Genomic DNA, 21522 nt, shown 5'->3' with positions numbered 1-21522 from the left:
GTGGATAGAATACAGATACTTGATTTAAAAAATATATTGTCATGCTTTTATACATCTAATATAAATTCAGTAGCTAGCTTTTCTGAAATGGACAGTAGTGATCTGTCAAGTACGGTATAGCTGTGTTTCCAGCTCTCTCAGATTTTTCTCTCTTCCACCACTTTCTCTTTGCTTATTTTTCTCTTGCTCACCTACTTATGTAGTATATGTCCTTTCTATCTTCCCTCTTTCTGGTTGTTACATTATACTCTAACATTCTCACACCAGTAAGTGGTTAGGACACAAAAGTGAAGGAAAGGACAGGAAAGATCATCCTACCTTCCAGATTGGTTTCAGGGCATTTACAGTACAGAACACAGCAAAGTGTGCTTTTAGGATGGTGACTGGTCTAAGCAGTGGACAGATATGTCTTTCTTTCTTAGACAGTGTCATATCACAACAGTTGCAAGTCTCTTCTTTGCCTGTAATTGACATTGGCAGTGCCCTGCCCATGCTCCAGAATCATCTAGAGTACTCCTTTGACTTCCAGCTATCAGTGTCTGTGCCAGGGGGTACTTCTATGTGGGAAGTATGCATAGTTTCACTGCCTATGGCAGGCTGGAAATACCAGGAAACTGACATCCCAGCAGGTAGCCACAACCATTGATTCTTATGTGGTTGGTGCCTAAAAACTCCAACTCCCTCACCTCTGGGGTGGAATGATTCTGAGCCTGTGTTTGGCCCCATTTTTCTCAGTGTTCTGTGGTTTCAGCTGTAGTTGCTTTGTGTTATGCCCTTTAATGGCTCCCATCTCTTCCCTGGTCACTCTCATCCTTGTGTTGCCTGGTTTCTGAGATCTTCATTCTTTAAGAACTTAAGCTAGACATTAACCAGTGATATAGAAACACTAACTCAGGAATTAAGCTGCAAAGTGATATTTTTCAGGGGGCCACATTTGAAAAACCTTGACTTTTCCATCAGTGTCCTTCATCCTCTGCCCCCTCTGCTTAGGAGGTCTCCTCTTCACCATTCCCACCTATGCTGTCCCTCTTCTCTTTATTTCCTCAAACAGCTCAGTTTTCTGTGTCTTGAGAAAGGCTTCCTCTTATCTCTGTGATGCCCTTTGGCTACGGTTTTTTGTATTTCCTTCCCATCCCTGCCAGACTTTCAGATAAGCATCTACGAAAATTGCCTCTATTATCTCTTTTTTTCACTTTTTGCTTAACCACTGGCAATGTGGGTACCATCATCACACTTTAGCTCTCAGGTCCCCACTAATAACCTTCTTATTACAAAATGTAGAGGCTCTTTTTCTGTTCTCCTGTCATCTCTGCCACCATTGAGCATATTGACATTTCCTTCCTGAAAATTGTGTTGTGCAATTGAATTGCTAGAGCTTTAGCCATGGAAGGAGCAGTTAGTCCAACTGCTTCATTTCACATCTGGGTGAAAACTGAGAACTAACAAAGTTGGATGGTTTTCCCATTAAGGTGCAAACATGTAAAAGCTGGGCTTTGAATCCAGGGCTTCTGACCTTCCATCTAGTATGAGAACTGTTTTGGGAAATTTTTTGTTTAAAAAGTTCACAGTGTTCCTAGTTTTTATTTCTTCCTATATAAAGGTGTCCCTGCCAGTCTCCTAGCTCCTTCCTTTTGTAGCCCATTGTGGCAGTCAGGATGAGGTTTCTAAAATGTAAACCAGAATCTTTCACTTCCCTGATTAGCCTCCAGTTCTCTATTGCAGTTGGAATAAAATCCAAACTCCTTTCATGCTCTGCAAGACCTCCCATGTTCTAACTCTTTCTCTGATGACATTTCCTACTATTCTTGCTCTTACAGTCACTATGCTCTTACAGTCACGGACTCCTTCCTAGCTGGTCAGCAAGGAAAGCTTAGCCTTGCTTCTGGACACTGGCCTTGCTCTAACTTGTTTGGAATGCTTTTATCCCAGACCGTTGCTTGACTTCTTCCTCCTCATCATTTGGTCTCAGCTCACATGGCCACCTCCTCTTATGCTGGTACACCTTACATTGATATCACCATATCTAAAAATTTTCTTTAGACACACCGCTGACCATACATCATACTGTTTTATTTTCTTCATAGCATTTACCACTAGCTACAATTATATAACTTCTTGATTTGATTTGGCGTTAGGAATGTTTCCCATCATTAGAATATAAATTCATGGAATGTAGGAACTTTGTCATGTCTGCCATATATCCAGCACCTAGAACAGCAAATGGCCAATAGTTCACACTCAATAAACATTTATAGGATGAACAAATTAATGAATGGTGTCTGAATTTTTATTACTCATTTCCCAGAATCCTTTCTTTTTACTCTACAATCCTGTACTCACCTACTCTCTCTATATTTTTGTGTGTTAATATAATCTAACTGGTTTTCTCATAAACCAGTAGGGACAAAACTTAATTCCTTCCTGGGGGCCTTTGTTTCAGTTTTCTCTTCAACCAAAAAATCCCACTGTTTGTCTCTTTAACTATTCAAGTTGGATCACTGTATCAAAGCATAAGTCATGTTACATTACCATGAAATTACATCCCACAGTCCTCATTGATCGCCCTTTCTTCAAACTGTGTAAAATCACTCGTGCATTTTATGTAATCTAAGCACTCACATATAATCTATATCATCTTGAATCGTTTCCAGTTGTTTCATATAATAATATTTAGGCACTGTGCCTAGACACTTTGTGTGTGTGTGTGTGTGTGTGTGTGTGTGTCTACAGTCAATCCTCATTATGTCTGGATTTTGTATTTCTGAATTCATCTACTCCCTAAAATTTGGTTGCAGTCAATATGTGCAGTGCTTTGATGGTAAATTTCACAGAACAGTGAAAACTCTGAGTCACCTAACACACACATTCCCGGCTGAGGTCAAACAAGGCACCACTCTGCCTGCTTGTTTTTGATCTCCTACTGTAAATAAATGTCCTTTGGTGTTCTATTTAGTACCACACTTTTCATATTTTATGCTTTTTATTAGTGATTTTGCTGTTCAAAATGGCCTCCAAACATAGGACTGAAATGCTACTTAGTGTTCCTAAGTGTAAGAAGGCTGTGATGTGCCTTATGGAGAAAACAGGTGTTAGATAACTTTGTTCAGGTATGCATTGTAGAACTGTAGGCTGCTAGTTCAATGTAAATGAATTAACAATACATATTAAATAAGGTATCTTTAAGTAGAAACACTCATAAATCAAGTGGCTCAGTCGGTTAAGCGTCCGACTTCGGCTCAGGTCACGATCTCGCGGTCCATGAGTTCCAGCCCCGCGTCGGGCTCTGGGCTGATGGCTCGGAGCCTGGAGCCTGCTTCCGATTCTGTGTCTCCCTCTCTCTCTGTCCCTCCCCCGTTCATGTTCTGTCTCTCTCTGTCTCAAAAATAAATAAACGTTAAAAAAAAATTAAAAAAAAAGACTATGTATTGATTAGTGCTGACAATGTTGCCTACCCTGTAGGAAAATACCCTGTATTTTCCCTAGAAGCAGTATTTGCTAATTCAGTGTTCATGGCAACTTTATGGAACAGAATTTTAATAAATTCATGGCAACTTTATGGAACAGAATTATCAGGAATAATGAGAATTGACTAAATATGTGTGTATGCTCTATTTTTGGGCATTAACCTCATTTAGGTATTTAGAAGACATAGAAACCAAGAGCTATTGAAATTTAAGGAGTTTGCCCAAGATTATTTGCCAAGCAGGTAAATGGTAGATCTGGAATCCGGTTGTCATATAACCAAGTCTTTTGGTTTCTCATTCTCCACACCAGTAGCTCTTGTTTGTTTTAATTAGGTGTAGAATCCTAATTATTATAAGACATAAAGGGAGGAAGGGGGAGAAAAAACATGTGGAATTGGAGGAACGAGCAAACCATGATTCACACAGAGAAATAGATGTAGATGCCATTTTTTAAAACATGACTTGCTTTACAACCTAAGTTTAGTGTTGAGACTGTAATTACAGTCTCAAATCTTAAAAGAGAAATAAAAGGACCTCTTCATTTCAATTGATAACTGTATATACTTTATGTTCCTTATCATGGAAATGAAAGTGTGACAAGTGACCAGACCTTAAAGAATCAAAGCTATAAAAATGCTGTCATAACCTGGATTTTTGCCCTGCCCTGAGGATGTCCACCTTAAACTTGCCTGACATTTATCTGGGCTGAAATATATGTGCTATAGAAGTGAACATGTCTGCCTGTTGTATGTGGTTAAACATGCCGAGGCCTGATTTCATAAAGAGCTCTCACCTTCCTAACCAATTGTGCATTTCTACAGAGAGATGACAGAAGAAATTATATCTTGAAATCTGTATAAAAGAGTAGCATGAGTCAAGTTACCATGTGGTCTCCAGGTATATGTATATACCTATATACAAATACATGTATATCTATATATATGTATTTATACTTTAAGACATATTTTACATAATTTATAATTTATTTTCAAAAATAAGTTAAACATTTTTGGAGCCTCCAAAGCACTTTTGTGAACAGTTTGGGAACAGTTTGAAAACCTGAATTTTCCCCCTGTAAGTAGATTGTACAGGGACATAGAGGTTAAGAATTCTAGCTTTTGTGCTTCTTATTTATAAATGATTTTATTTAGTGCTAAATGTAAAGAAGTCTCTCACCTCTGATGTTGCAATTTAGCCCACATGGTTGACAACCAGTTGCATTAAGACAAGGACTTCTGCAGTGTGCTGTTAGAATTAAATAGTGTGATGGAATGATGTCACCTGGTTCCGGAGCACATGGGTATTAATATATGTATAGAATGGATGAGATTTTTCTTTTCATATGATATTCTCTTGACATTTCTTTTTCCCTTGAAAACAAGAGGCAATCATAAGGCTCAAATTAACACTTCTCAACTTCCCAAAGCTGCCAGCGATAAGGTTGAGTGAGGAGCTTCCAACAGGGAGGAAAGACAAGATAACAACATTTTATGTCTGCCTCAAGGCTATACGACAAATCCTGAAGTGTTAGAAAAGGAACTAAAGGGTCCTTAAGAGCTGTGTCATCAAGCCAAAGGAACTAATTGGTTTCAGCTTAGAAATCTGAAATCACTATCATTTCAATATTTCATAATACTTTATTTTCCCTTAGAATAATTAAATAGTTGCATGTCCAGTGACTTTAATGATCTTATGTTTTGGAGCTAAGCTCTTCACAAATCAAGGTATAAGGGTTGATTTATTCTTTTTTCCCAGTTTTAGAGTACAGCTGAATTCCATGGTGCAGCTAAAAACGGATTAACTGCATGATCCCATCCTAAGGTTTTTGTTGGCTGGGTCAACTCCAACAGGGTAGAGGACTTGTGCATTCAGAGGTATTGACCCAATGGCTTTATCCTGCCAGGATTCATTAATTTTTCTGTTGTGTTTTACTAATATAAGCACCACTGAGAATTTGTTTAACAAAATCTTCTCTACCTCAGCCCCAAAAGAATGCAAAAGCAATAGAGAGGTTCCAAACTTTTATGCCTTAGACTCTTGTTTATTTTTCAGGGAAGATTACCGTAAGCAATAATTCTTTCTCACTTCAGGAAAAACTGTCAGAGGAAGAGAGAAAACACAAGGAAGCTTTGGAAGGTCTTCACATGGTGGTGGATGAGGATTCGAGGAGTGAAAGCAGCAGTGTCGACGATGGGAAAGAAAACACCAAACTGCTGTTGGAAAGATTGAAAGCTCTAGAGGTAAGAAATGAAACAATTTTTTCATGTTTGAGGAAAAATGACAGTGCTCTGCTTCTTTTATTAACATTGGTTTTGAGTGAGAATAAGTCTTCCTTTCTCGGTTCTCCTAGACAAATAGGATCCTAAGATCTCCCATTGTGAATCATTTGCAATTGATGAGTAAGCGGTTAAAATTTGTAGCACTGAGAGTCTTGCCCTAGTGACTCTGATTGGAATGCCTTAAGTGTACATAGGACAATAATTCATTTCAAATTCAGTTCAGCCCTCAAACTGGATCAGTACTCCTAAAATGGCATGCACTCAAGGGAAGGTGCTGTGTGGTATTTCACTTTGTTTTCCCAATGCCTAATATAATGAATACTTGAGTGAGTGAATAAATAAAATATCCATTACTATATAAAGATGATTGCAAGAAAAAAAATTTTAAGTAGTTGAAGCATGTCTTAAACAAAAACAATAACAACCTATGTGGAAATTTAGCATAGAAAACAGATACATGTAGAGGTGAGGCTGAGCTAAGGGTACTTTAAGGAGGATTTGGAGCCTCCAGAGCGCTTTGGAACCACTGGTCTTTTATTTAGTGGCCTTTGACATCCCTGCAAGTGCTAAATCCTGAACATTTATAGAAGTCTTCAAAGAACATTCCAGTTATTCTTTTTTTTATTTTTTTAACGTTTATTCATTTTTGAGAGACAGAGACAGAGCATGAATGGGAAAGGAGCAGAGAGAGAGGGAGACACAGAATCTGAAACAGGTTCCAGGCTCTGAGCTGTCAGCACAGAGCCCAACACAGGTCTTGAACCCATGAACCATGAGACCATGACCTGAGACAAACTTGAATGCTTAACTAACTGAGCCACTCAGGGACCCCACATTCCAGTTATTCTTGATTGATATCTCACATGCTGAAAGACTCAGTGAACATGCCTTTTTCTATGAGTTGATTTAGCATAGAATAGGAACAATTACTTTTAAACCAGCCTATGGTGAGCGCATCTCATCTTAACTAGGTGCAAGGATCCTTCAGCTAACATCTACAAAATATAGTTCAACAGTAGGGTCTGCAGAAGCCTGAAAATTAATGTGAAGAAACAAGACCCCAGAGAGGTCTTATTTCCTATGCTTGGTTACTGCAATTCTGCCTCCAATCTACCATGTTGTCTATAGTGAGCATGCCCTTTCCACACTAATTGCCTCAGCAAAGGTAAAGCAAAAGAGTTAAGATTATGGACTTTGGAGCCAGATTCTCATGTGGTTTTTTGTTTTGTTTTGTTTTTTGTTTTTGAATCCCAACTCTACTACTTTCTAGTTTTGAAATCTTTGGTAAGTTCACTAGGCTCTCTGTGCCTCTGTTTACTCAACTGCAAAGATGGGGATCATAACAGTAACCTACCTTATAGGGCATTGATGCAGAGTTAATGTCTGCACAGCGGTGCCTGGCACATGGTCTCCTCCATCCACCTACTGCAAGGCTCCTGACTTCTGCTAAATCACTTTTGTCCTTATTTACCTGGTTATAATGATTAACACAAGAACTATGAATGAAAAAATTGAGCTACTCCACAAATGAGTGAGTAAGGATTGACAAGTTAAGCAATTGATACCAAACATGGGGCACAAGAGAAGTCAGTTTAGGGAGCTTCTGGCAGCTCCCCTGGGGCAAACAGCCAGGAATCAACCTTATTTCCCAAAGCTTCTCATACTTGTGTCATTTCTCAGACAGTCACTGAGGAAGGTGGGAAAACCTTCTCAAGGGAGACTGAGGTTGCTCTCTGAGACTTTTGAGAAAATCATAGCTTCGTTTAGAGTTTGAATTACCTGGATGTAATAGTAGAAATGAGTTGATACTACAGTTTCTTATTTCCCCAGAACCATGTGCTTAAATTGTTAGTTCTATTCCTAACTATAGTGACAGTTGCTCTTAGTTCATCTAATTGTCACTGAGACAACTTTGTGAAGGACATTTTATTTAATCAAGCTAAGAGGTATTTTAAAAATATCTTTGGCAGCAAATGTTTCTTAAACCCTCGCTGAGTAAGAGAGAAACAGTATTTTTTTTTCATTCACGGAGATCTTTATACTTCAGGCCACAAGTCTTGCGTCCATTAGTTGGATGCAATTGATGATATCTCTAAGTGTGATTAATCCGCACAATTTTAATCCACAAAAATATTTTATTTTCTAAATTAGTTTCTTCTGGTCACAATGTCACTGCTCGTTTCCTAAAATTTTTTGCTCAATATTAACTGAACTCTATCCTTGCCCACAATGCTCACCACCATCTATTTGAAAGGAAAATAAAAATAGATATTCATTATATATATTTATATTTTTAATTAATATATATGTGTGTGCATATAAAATACACATACAAACCATATATATGTGTCATACAGTTTACATATGAATTTAATATTTTACTTAATTTAATGTTTAAACATCTATTACATGTGCTTTCTGTATAGGATCTTTTGCTTCAGTTAGCAGTTATTGTAGGAAAATTGAATGCACTCAGAGCTGGGCATAGTCCCCCCACCCAGATGTATACACTTTAACAAAATGTTCCTCTGGAAGATGGCAGGGGAATTAACCATAATGCTTCAAACTTACTTTGGCAAAATTTGATGTTATATAACAAGATTTTAGGAAAACAAAAAATATTTTTCATCAGTGTATTTTTGAAACACTCACCTTTGTGTACCCTAATCTCTTGGCTCCTGGTGTTAGAGGAAGTAGAGAGGGATGTTCCATAGGCTGATGGAAATCAGCCTTTCTTAATTCCTACTCCCCACACAGTTCCCAGGAAAGTGTGCAAAAGAAGAAGATTCATAGACTTAAATTCCAATATTATGTTCATGATTAATATTGCAATAATATTCAAAAGCTACCTAAAAAATATCTGAGGAGCCCCTGAATTTGAGAATTGAGTTCATATTATCCCAACACATTATTCCCTGACCTGAGGAGAGTCAAGTGTTCCCAGCCCCACCCCAGGATTGTTCCCTGTTGTGGTCCTTTCTGGGGCTTAGTTACTACATGATTCAGCTTCAGTCCCTCTTTCTTTTCCTTTCAGAATCAACCTCATGTGAAACAGAATCCTGTTACTTAATTTTTCCAAAACCCAACCCCACAAAGCATATGGAGACACATATTCACTAAAGGGTACTCCATGGCAGAATATTTCAAAGCTAAGGGCTTTGAACTTGGTCTTTAGTTAGCTGTTTCCTCCAAGTCCTCCAGCTACAGGGCATTTCTCCCTTGCCCCTTTCTTAGTCTCCTGGCACAGGAGGTGGCCAGGTGTTTCCCACCTGCTCCTTCTCCCATGGCCAAGGCCCCCATCACTAATTATGCAGAGCTCTATACTCTGTCCTTGTACTCCAATTCTGGTCTCATTCAATCCCATTCCCAGAATTCATCAAGGTATTTTGCTAAATAAGATATTTACCTTCCAAAAACAGCTCCAGGGCCAGAAATCAAAATAATTATTAATATCCCCTCCTCCCCCTCCCCTTATCAATTGTTTTCTCTCTGCTCAGTATCTTGGTTTCAGTAATTTTCAAGTGTTCATGAAGAAGGGTAGACTATTACCCTCACCACCCAGCAACTACTTTCCCCTCCCTAGATTGTAATATTTGTTTAGGGTCCTGATATCTGGTGGAGGAGCCATTTGGTGTATTTTATATCTGTGTCATAAGGGCCACATGGGTCATTCAGATGCCACTTGCACATTTTCTGTAACTTTATAGTGCCAGTTGTAGTGTTTTCTAAAAATGTTTCATTTCCAAGACTTGTGTTTAAGAGACTGCTTACTCAACTTAGGATCAAGCTCATCATTTCAGTAGCACTTCCCTGTCACAGGCCACATCTGTGAAAGGACCACCCCTCTCTCCAACCCTATCCCTGACCACTGATTCAAGGGATTTTCCCAGACTTCACCTCCACAATCCATTGACTTGATCTTGTGTCTTCCCTGGGTTTTGGCCTCAGGATTGCTTATGGATTTGCTTATGGGCATGTTCCTTGAAATACATGATTTGCTTGCCTCAGGCCCCTCTCCCCACATTCCCACTTGCCCTTTCTCGTCACTCATTGACCAGCTGCACACCTGACTAGAAAAGGGCTGGACATGCCCTTTTCTCACTCTCAACTCTGATAGCATCACTGATTCCCAGACTCTAGCCAGAGGGAGAGCAGGCCTGAGACAACCTGGGAGTTCTGAGCCTCCAGGTAAATGCTGATGCCTTAGCTATAGCCTCAAGGTCAGAAGAACTTGGATTCTTATATAAAAGATTTACTTTGTGCAGAAAAATATGGCAATTAAATCTGTTAAAGTATATAACAGCTTTTTCTACTCAGTTTTACCTTTCCATGAAAGTATGACAATTAAAGTGCTAAGCATAAGCATTTTTGCTAATCAGTAATTCCTATTTAAAATGACGTAGTTTAAAATAGTAATTCTCAAAGCTGTCTGCACATCACAATTATATGTTGAGTTCATAGTCAATAGATACTTATTGAATACCTTCTATAGTCCAAACACTAGGAGTAGATCAATTTTCATGGTCCAAAACCCCAGAGAACAGAGACAGAAATTACACACTTAAGTAATAAATAAGCAAGCAAACAGATAAATAGACAAATGGGTGACTCTGAAAAAGAAAAGTCAGGTGAGATAGTCTATGGAGAGTGGAGAATAGAAACAGAGGAGTTATTTACCTACAATGGCAGCTGATACCAGGCCATAAGTAACACAAAGGAGACAACTGAATAAAGACATGGACAGTGGACAAAGGACAAAGAGAAACTGCAGGTGAGGAAGCCTAGATATGGTAGAAAAGTTGGCAAGTTAGAGAAACAAAAGAAAGATCTTTGCCCTAGGACACAGGTATAAGGTTAAAAAATGGGAAGAAGATGAATTCGGAGGAGTAGAAAACGGCCAAACCCTTTAAAATCTTATAGGCCACAGTCACAGAAAAGACTTTGAATATAATTATAAATTTAAAGTAAAGTCATCAGCGATCGTTAACTAGGGAAATAACATGGTCTGACTTGTGCTTTAGAGAGACAAGTCTTGCTGCTTGTGGGCTAATAGCAGGACAGGAAGTCCAAGTGGGAGGTAGTTTTAGAGTCTAGATGGGAGGTGTTAGTAGACCGGTCTAGAATGGGTACCTAGGACTAATAGGAAATAATAATATATAATAATATCATTAGACCAGTGGACTAGAGGGGAATAATGATAGTGACAGTGGTGGCAAGCTCTGACTTAGAGCTTAGTATGTCCAAGCACTGTTCCAGTTTATCTACCTGTCTGTGAATATAGACATACACATGTATGCACACACGTGCACATACACACACACACTATTTTAATCTTTATAATAACAGTGTGGGGATGGGTAGATAAGATTATCATCTCCATTTTACAAATGAGGAAACTGAGCCCCTAAAAGCTAGGTAAGTTGCCCAACGCTATGCAGTCAATAAGTGTGAGAGTCAGAATTTGAACTCCAGTGTGGTTCCACTATGTTATGGTGATAAGAAATGGTCAAGTAAGTATGTATTTTAGAAGCAAAGCCTACTGGCATTACTGAAGGATTGGCTGTGGAATGTAAGAGAATGTGAGAAATCAAGAGTGACCTTTAGGTTCGGGCCTTAGCAACTGAATATGGGGTTGTAGTAGATCTCTGAAAAGAGCCAGGCTTGGAGGAAAGATGACTTGGGGAAAGGAATATACTATCATCAGTTTGTTTTGTCCATGTTAAGCTGAGATTCCTACTAAACATTCAAGTGATGTTGTTTGGTAAGCAGTTGGATACTCAAGGCCAAGGTCAGGGCTGGAGGCATATAGATTTGAGAGTCATCAGCATATAGATGGCATTCTACGTTATGGGACTTAATAAGGCCACATCTGAAGTAAGTGTAAATGTGGACCTTAAGAGGGCAGAGGACAGACCCCGGGGGTGCTCCTCCATTAGAGGTCCGGCAGAGGATGAAGAGCTAGCCAACAAGACTGGGAAAGAGTCATTAGTGAGGTAGGAGAAAAATCAGAAAGGTGAGGTGTCATAGAAGTCTAAAGAATAAAGTGTTTCAAGGGCAGCCTTGTCAGTACCATTAACAGAATAAGAAAGATAAAGCACGGAATCCATCACTGACTCTGGCAAGGGATGGGGAGAGCTAAAAGCTGGATGACAACAGTTTCTGATGTGAATGGGTAGGATGGCAAGGAGGTGGAGAAAACACATACAGGAGGATCTTTTGAGAAGTTTTCCTGTGAAGTGGGGCCGACATGGGGACAGTCCTGCCTGAAGAGAGACACAGTACAAGCCCTTAAAAACAACAGCAGAGAAAAGCAGGGTACTGTTCAGGTCATGCTAGTGTGCCAATGGGAGTGATGCGGTGGAAAAGACAAAATCCCTGAGGCAGGAGAGAGAAATAGAAATGTAGGAGTGAAATCCACAGGGGATGAAACCCGGGCAGAAACCGAGCTTCTAATACTTAGGTGCCTAGATGACAACCCAGGAAACTCCAACGCGTGAGGTCTGAAATGGAGAATCAACATCTGTGTTGTCGTCAAGCCCTGTGGGAGATTGAGATGCACAGCCAGGATTGAAAACCACAGATGGTAGAGTCTTAGGGTGATATTAAAAGCTCCTCAAACACCTTAGGTTCAGTTCAGTACCAAACACAGTCTTGAGTAGACCTTTCCATGAATGCTCAAACTCAGATGCAGAAGTCCCACCCTCACATGCTCAGTGCCAGAGTGTGTTGGAGCCTGAGGAAAGCTTGTAACCACAAGTGCTCTGAAGCATCTTCTGCCCTGCCTGGATGGCTCCCCTGACATGGCATTGGGGGTGATACACCGGGCTTAGCTTTGGCTCTCTGCTGATGAGAGGAGGTGTCATTTCTTAACATTCCCAGTTAGCTTTAAGTTCTTACCTTGTCCTTCCTCTCACTTTTACCCTCTCCTATCCTAAGATAACATAAAAGGAAATTTTAAAGGAATAAAGCAGTACGCTGGTGGTAGTCTGAATAGAAATCCTTAACTGTTTCCTTCTCATCTTTAAATTCTATGACAGTCTGCTGACAGGTAACTCCAGACATCCCTGTCTGAAAGCATCTGCTGTATATCTTTCTCCTGATTAATTTGTATCCAACTGTGGGTCACCTAGCAACAATCACAAAGCTAGGATTAGAGACAAAAACTTCTCTTCAGCAAAGGGGCTTGAAGTTAAAAAAAAAATCCTATGTCAGTATATAACTTTTTACTAGCAATTTTCTGATTATAAAAGTAGCAGTCATATCATAGAAAGGAAAATACAAGGCAATAGAGATTGTAATCATACCACTCAGAAATATGTTATATGACATGTCTATTTCCATTTTTTCTGTTGTACTTAATCAAATTAGAAAATGATAAAATATCACATTATACAGTTTAGTAGCTTGCTCCTTCGTGTAATAAATACATCAATATTATTTTTCTATCTTAATTCTTAAAATAGGATTTAATGGCTGTGCAAAAATTTGTCAAATGGATACAGAGTACCATTTATTTAATCTCTGGTTTAGATACTTAGGTTGTTGACACTTTTTCATTATTATAATGTTGTGATGAAAATCCTGGTACCTAAGACTTTTATGCATATATTTTAATATAATATTAGAATATGACCATTCTTTTAAGAAAGTTAGGGGCTCCTGGGTGCCTCAGTCGGTTAAGCGTCTGACTTTGGCTCAGGTCATGAGCTCAAAGTGCATGAGTTCGAGCCCCGCGTCAGGCTCTATGCTGATGACTCAGAGCCTGGAGCCTGCTTTGGATTCTGTGTCTCCCTCTCTCTCTGCCCCTCCCCTGCTTGCCCTCTGTCTCTGTCTCTCTCTCTCATTCTCAAAAATGAATAAACATTAAAAAAATTTAAAGTTATGCAAATAGGCAGATCTCTTCATATCTAATTAAGAATAAATGGCTCTCTGAAATTAATAATTCCAGATGTGACTCTGGTGGGGACAGCACAGTTAGGGAAAAGCCCCCAAGCCACCCTTTAGGGAGCCACCCTGGTTATTCAGTACAGGATAAAATGGTAGGATGGTTCAGGGGCTGCTCAAGCAATTCCAGAGATCTGAATTCTTGGGAAAACTTCACCATGCAGGCCATCCTGCTCTTCTTTCAAAGTATTGTTTGTGATTGTTCTTTCAATCACAAATCATAGAGGCTTTACTCTGGCTGAGTTAGGCAATAGCATGTTGCCAGAACTCAGACTGAGGTATAACGATGGCTGGAGGCACAGGTGAATGCCGAGGTTCAGGCCGGTCAGGGAGCAGCTGCCCTCTCTCAGCTTTGCCTTCCTCTAAGTAGGTTCCATTCTTCTTTGTAAGTTTTTGTTGTTGTTTTTGTTGTTTGTTTTGAGAGAGAGAGAGAGAGAGAGTGAGAGAGAGAGAGAGAGAGTGCATGCACACAGGGGAGGGACAAAGAGAGAGAGAATCCCACACAGACTCTATGCTCTCATGACCATGAGGTCATGACCTGAGCCAAAATCAAGAGTCTGACCCTTGACGGACTGAGCCACCCAGGCAACTCTGTGTGGGTTTCACTGTTACGCAGGCTCTCTTTATGTGTTGGCAAAGACACAACCAGAAGCTTCCAGGTTAGTGTCCCACTGAATCAGCAACACCAGTGAAAGGATTGCTCCTCTTTCTAGTAGTTCTGTGAGAACTCCCAGACTCCAGAGAGGGGCGACATTGGCATGTGTTCATACCCTGGCCATTGGAGGGTGGATCATCTCGACTGATAGGCCCATCAATTCCATGATCTGGCAAAGTTCTAGTGTTTTGGTTACTTAAATGTCAGAAATGCTTTCATATCACTCAGGAAGGTAGGTTGGTGCTTAGATATAGTCTTTTCCTTCTGTGCTTATCTTCTTTCTTCTAACGCCCTTCCACATCCTCCTTCACCTCCTCCTTTTCTCCTTCTTCTCTCTTCTTCCTTCTTCTTCATCCTTGCCACTCTCTCCCTCTTTCTGTCTTTTCCCACTCCTTCCTCTCTCCCTTCTTTGGCATCTCTAGACCTTCACTGCTATGGGATGTTGGACTTACAAAGATCCATGGAACATGTTCTCTGTCCTTGAGACATTCACGCTGTTGGAAGGAAGACAAAAATATGCTAATTTAAATAATGAAAATAATAACGTGTGTTAAAATTTCCAAAAAAATTAAAAATTATGTACGAGAATCAATGAAACACCAAGATAAAAGTACCTGACTGGATTGTTTTCAAGAATGCATAGAGATAAGAAGGTGCCACTTGAACCAAGTTTTTAAGGCTGTATGCAAATTTTACAGGCAAACAGTAAGAGGAGAAGCAGAGGGAGTTACCTTGATAAAAGCAACAAAGCCTGAACAAGTCTCAAGGAGCCACCAGCAAGTGGGCCTGCCTGAGTCTAGGGTACTTTTCCTGTCCTCTGTGTGCAAGTGCATGGAAATACCCATCTACCCAACACATATATATTAAGAGCTAACAATATTTCTTCTTTTTTTTAAAAGCTTATTTTTTAAATTTATTTTTGACGGAGAGATAGACAGTAAGCAGGGGAGGGGCAGAGAGACAGAGGGAGAAAGAGAATCCAAGCAGTCTCCTTGCCATCAGCACAGAGCCAGGTGTGGGACTCGAACTTACAAACCATGAGATCATGACCTGAGTCTAAATCAAGAGTGGGATGCTTAACTGACTGAGCCACCCAGGTGCCAGCCCCCCCTTTTTACAATTTATGGAGTTGTCTAATCATACCTCCAATCTGTCTAGAGACATCTGTAACTAACAGCCCCTCCAGCCCCTCCAGCCCCCACAGTACCCTGGAGCTGTAGTTCCCCAGGAGCCTCAGTCCCGCTTACCGCATAACATAACATGGCCAAACAAACACACGAGTGGCAGTGTGAACAGTTTTGAGTCTTGGGGAGAATATTTATGGCCTTGAAACTTAGGCCCCCACTGACTTTGGAGTGTAGAAAAATACGTGCGTGCCATAAACAGAAGTTGTACCAATCACTGAAAGCCTTTGATCGCCTCTCCTTGTCTTTCTGCCTGTCTTTTTACTATTGATGCGAGGGAGCTCAGCTTGTCTGCAATTTACTCTCCCCAGTAATAGGCAGCCGAGGATTCCTCTTACCTTGGGTTTTGTTAGCATCTACAGCACTGTTTTACAGCAGCCCTTCTGGCCTTCCAGCTCCTGGAAGCTTGTTCAATCAAGACATAACCTTTTATTGGTTATGACCAACTGCTGAGGGGAAAGAAAAAGTCCTCAGTGGGAGGTGGTGGGCTCAAGTGTTAGGGCACCTGTGGCTACAATGCCCCTGTGGGGCCAGATCTGGGGGGAAGCTTGATGGAAATACCTCGGATGTTAGAAAACAGCCAATATGTCAGGAGTTAATCTGCATAAATGTGTTACTTTGCCCTACTCAGATTTGCGTGGGAGCTTGTAAGAAAACCCCAGATCTTAGAGAAGGCTAATGCATCAAGGACTAATCTCCATAAATATTTAAGAGCCATCAAAGAAGAAAAATGAACCATAGAGCCAACATTAATTGTGCCCACAGATAATTAGAACAAAGTGTTGTTAATTGTGTGTTGGTTTAATGTTATGTAGCCGTGGCCTTGTTTTTTTCCTGGAGAGTATAAATTTTGATGTCAGAAACTGAAAGCTGGCTGGCTTGATTAATCAAAAGTCCTCAATTTGCTCAGTTACAGCCAATTAGCATTTTAATCCTTATCTACAAAGTATGATTAAGCTTAGTATGTCATGAGTATAATTGGAAAACAAAACCCCAAATCTTGGTTCTTTTTCCACAGTGGGTGTCTGAGCTGTCCTAGATGTGACGCTTCTAAGTAACATACCTGAGTGTCATGAATAAAAATTAGAAGCTGTGATTCAAAAACCAGTATGATTGATGAGCAGTCCCAGTTACAGAACCAGGGCATTCTATAAATTCTGTTCATTTGCTGGGAGAAAATGTTACACAGCCTTGGGGGGAGAAATGGCTCCAGAATGGGGTCCAGAAATGTGTCCTTGTTATATGCATAGGTATTACCTTTAGCAGCTGAGTCAGGAAACATGGCCACTCTAACACTATGAAGTGTTGTAAGGAATCTACTTACTCTGATTTCTCATGGCAGCCTTTTGAGGGGGATCTAACTCATTAGCATTCAAATCAGCCCCAACCCTAGAGCCTTTCTGCTTTGGGAGTGAGAAATACACAGTTTTACTTTATTACCAAAGCACTGTGACCAACTGCTAGAATGAATCAGGGATTTTGAGATTTGAACATGGCGGGGGAGGGGAGAGATTAATAAACGCAAAGGACCATGGGTGGAAGGATCTCCACAGTATTAGTTTAGATAATCACTTCTGTTTTAGAACCACATAAAATACATCTTTGGTCTTATTTGTGAATGTAACTTAGGAAATGTAAACATCCTCAGCGTGCCCAGTAGCATCCCTGGCTTCCTAATTGGGGCTCATTAGTGATAGCACACCAAAAGTCGGTACAACCTCTCTTTCAGAGCTCCATGTTCATAAGTATTTTCAACTAATACAGTGAAGTGGAGCTCTCCTAGAAAGCAAGTTTCCACTGTGCTTTCAAGAAGGTGTGGTTTGTAATAAGTGCCTGTTGTTTGTTGGGTGAAGACACTGTCTCAACATAGCAAAGGAAAAAGAAGAAATCCTTTTACAGTTACAATCAGGGAACATAATCGGTTCAGGAAGTTTGGATCTTCTTTCTCAGGACAGAGAGGTTTCTGTCACTTGTGTCTCATTTGTAGCCGTAGCCACAGGAACTTTCTTAGAAGCATGACAAACACCTTTTCATGTGGCATCATTATTGCTTTTTGCTTTTTCTGTGCCTAGGGTCAAAGTCAAATTGGTTTTGGTAATCTCATAAAATACCAAGCTGATCATGAATTCATTTAGAGGAGACTGCCTCCCGCACGGTGTTGTAACTCGAGGGAAGTAACTCTGTAGGTCATTCCAGCTTCAAATGAGCAGCAACTGTGGGCAGACAGTGTGTTGAAGTGCTGATGTGTCTAAGTCCATGTGATAAAATGGGTTCCTGAGAAACCCAAATACCCAAAAATCCCCCAGCAGTCTAGTTTTATGAGAGAGAGACAAATAAGAAAAGAAACAGATTTTGTTTCACCCCAAATTCAGTGTCTGGGTGTTTTCTGAGATGAATGTAAATTCTTGAAGGCAGACCCCACTTGTGGCCTCACCCAATTCTCAGTGCCCCAAAAGCGAGTCTGAAGGCCTCATCACAAAGGTGTTAAAAGCTTCATAGATCATCAGAACCAATCTAAATTATGCTCATTATTTAATAAGTATATACTGAATATAATAATTATAACAATTATATAACATTGCAACCTCTTGAGGCCAGCCGGATAGAAATACGGTAAATGTACTGGTAACACATTTGGGGGGAAAATATTAAAACATACTTATCTGATAATCTCATATGAATCTTAAACTGTATCAGCTGGTAATCCAAAAGAAGGAATTTTTCAAAAATACTTTTAGTAAGGTGCATGCTAGGAGTAAATGTATAGTGAACAGATTAAAGTTTGGTCTGTTTAAAAAATTAATGTCTTTATTATAAAAGGCAGTTTTTCAAAGAGGTAGAGAAGAATTCTTTGTTCCTCCTCCTTCTCTTCTGTCACTCTTATATCCTCCTTTACTTACTGTCAGACAGGCAGACACACACACACACACACACACACACACACACACACACACACCATGTGTATGTGCATTGCACACAACTGCGTTGCCCCCTCACGCTGCATGGGTGTCTGAGAATGGACATTCTTTTAGTGCATCTTGTGACTTAGGGACAATGGGCTATTTTGCTTCCAAACTTCTAGACTGTCTTTCACTACTGATCCTCCTATTTTACTCACTCACCAGCTTCTCTGCTTCTTCTCATCACTGGGTAGATGGACAGGGACAGGGGGTCTCTTGTCCTTCTTCCTCATCACATTTCTTTTTGCGGATTTCATTTTGCTGGATCCTCATTGCTTCTGAGTTGGGATGCCAAACATTCAGTGGGGCATAATCCTTTTCATTTCATTTGTGTTTGCCTCTCCCTCCACATAATGAGTTGTTTAGAATGAATCGGCTAGTCACCTTATATTAATCATATGATATTTTAGTTTCTAAACTTGATTTATTTGTGCAGAGGGATTGCTTTTCACTTGCCAAAGTGGAGGTGTGAGGAGGAGGGAGGGGAGAAGGCAAAATGTTTACCTGGGTCTATGGTCATTTCCAAAACCAGGGCTTCTGCGTTCCAGCTGGCCAAGATTTGCCTCTGTGCTGGTGTCTTTCATCTTGGACGTTGCACACAGAGAGCCTGGAGGATGGATCTCTTCGTACTCAGCCTCTCCTTTGAGGTTGTCCAAATAGCTTGTCACCATTTGTCACTCCACCTCCTAGACTCCCATTTGGTCCCTAGACCTTCACTCTGAATGGCCAATTTATGTTTTCTCCAACTGCTTGTCAGTGAGGCTGTCAGCTGCTGCTGTTTTCCCTGCCTCCCTGCCAAAGCCCCCTTGGCTGCTGGAGGCTGTGCTATAGGGAGTCCTTAAAGCCATTCTTCTGCTCTCTCAGCAGGCAGTAGTCCCTTTTAACTTCTCTCAGCAGCTATTTGGGCACCTGCTGCCAGCTGCTCTCCGCACATAACCGGCTGAGATGGATCATGTTACAACGAGCTGCAAACCTGCATATAGCCACAGTAGTCCCCCACACCAGTCATTCATAAAGAAGCCTGCTTTTCTCTGGAGGCTCATTTGTATCATTGCTTCAGGAAAAGTACAGAGAAAAGATTCATATGAAATAGTAAATGCATGGGATCTGTGTTGATGGTAAAAGAAATAGAGTAAGAAAGAAAGAAAGACAGAAAGACAGTCATCACTACAGTCTATCATTATCTAAGCCAGTCTGCAGACACTTGTCCCCGTTCCCCTCCCTTCCTTGTATCCCTTGGGCATTCCTTCAGGAGGCACCTATAAGGATGCCAAGGAACTGGAGAAAGACTTCAGAAGCCCCCATGCATCTTGGGTCCGGATGATTTCAGTTTTGGTAGCAAGTTTGTGTATCTCAGCACTGGAGCTAATTTCATAGCAGAAAGTATATATTAATCCTTTCTAAGGAATAAGAAGCAATTCTCACAAGGCAACCTGGGGCAGGTGACAACTGAAACCGGTGAAGCAATGCAGTATATTTGTCCCCTAAAGTGTGGTGTTGTGAATTCACATTTCCCTTATCTGGGATTTAAGTTCCAAAAGAAAACAAGTGTCCTGTCAGCCCTAACGTGTGGGCTCCTGGAGGGCAAGGACAGATAGTGACAGTTTCACCCTGTATCCCTGTTGGACAGTGCCCACAGGCTTGAATTGTGGTGTCTGCCTGCATCTTCCAGACCATGGACTCTACACATAAATACAAAGGTTTAAAAGCTGAAGAGGGGCCCTGCTTTAGTGATCGTAAGCCAAGATAATAGTCATAGTACTAGGCTGTCTTCCGTTCATGGGCTGCGGGGAATTGTGTGCTATATGCTAAAGGAATCATTTTATTTTAAAATTACACATAATTACTAACACTGATAAACCAAGAAATGACAAAGCCCAGGATAGACTCACCTACTTTGCATCATTTCTAGTTTTCGTTTGTTCTATTGGTACATAAATTAGCATATCTTATTTTTAAATCAACGCTGCTATGCAAGACCATGTAATGACTTTTAGGCAGAGTTAACGAATCCATAGGTTGTCTTTTATTATTTTTAACACCCAAGATAAGAGCTTTTTTAAAAAAATCCCAATGTTAACAACTTGAAAGTGTGTAATTCTTGTAGTTCTCCTATTCGATTTCTGTGTCTCACCATGCTTTTTCTTTTATTTAAGGATTGCCACCTGTGTTTGAACCCACATTAAGCATGTGATAAACAAGTAACCTTTTAAATGAACCCTGATCCTCTGGGTAGACGTAGCATGCCCCTGGGAGAAAGAAGTCTTTATTGTATGTGTAGGAAACACCTGTTCATTGACTTCATCCATCTTTCTCAAATGCCTTATTAACTTTTGCTTTTCAAAAATGAATCCTGTGATAATTTGGTCTCATATATGAACTTCGGAAGGTGATAAAACATTCATGAAGTGAAGCTGCTAGCTCACTTTTGTAAGTTTTTACTTACTCATTGGTTTTCAACACAGAAATTAGAGATGGTTTGGGGAAGTGGGAGCAGTGAGTTTTTAGTGAGCACTCACAGAAAGATAGATGACTTCTGAGGGCAGCTGTTTCCCATAGGGTCATTATAAATTCCAAAGACCAGCAAAAAATATCATCATTACTCATTACCACTGAATTAAATCCGGGTGTTCACCCTGAAGACAGCCCTGGATATGATATCCGTTGCCTCTTTTCCTCTGGATGTCCTAGAAGGTCACCTATCTTGGCTCTGCCAGAGGACAGCCTGTTTCTTAAAAAGTATCTGGCTGAGAACCTCACTCCCAGCTGCTTTTACAGAAGTAGACTTGGACATTGATTACCAAAACAGCCTGAGAGGTGATCACATAGCCAGCCTCCTTTGTCTTCCCATCTGATGTCCTCAGTTATCCCCCTTTTCACTCATTTCCTCTAGTTTTAGCTCCCTACCCCACTCCAAGAGTCTAATAGTTAAATGCAAATATCTTGGGATAACTGTCACATGAACACAAATTTTCTGACAAAGCCAAATGGGACTTGTCTGTACCTATTAGCCAAAGAAATGAAGGTAAAGACAGC

General features: G+C 40.4%; 1 protein-coding gene across 13 annotated transcripts in view; it reads left to right on the top strand.

Moving 5' to 3' along the window:
- NCKAP5 (NCK associated protein 5) overlaps positions 1-21522 on the top strand; it is a 963823-nt gene that overhangs the window by 672451 nt on the left and 269850 nt on the right. For all 13 annotated transcript variants that reach the window (XM_027055919.2, XM_027055920.2, XM_053214923.1 and 10 more), the window contains one exon: positions 5555-5704. In XM_027055919.2, coding sequence (XP_026911720.2) covers positions 5555-5704 — 150 coding nt within the window. The remainder of the gene's footprint in view (positions 1-5554; positions 5705-21522) is intronic.

The sequence above is a fragment of the Acinonyx jubatus genome, chromosome C1 (genome assembly GCF_027475565.1).
Source record: "Acinonyx jubatus isolate Ajub_Pintada_27869175 chromosome C1, VMU_Ajub_asm_v1.0, whole genome shotgun sequence".
NCBI classification, from domain to species: domain Eukaryota; kingdom Metazoa; phylum Chordata; class Mammalia; order Carnivora; family Felidae; genus Acinonyx; species Acinonyx jubatus.
This window is presented reverse-complemented; position numbering and strand designations above follow the sequence as displayed.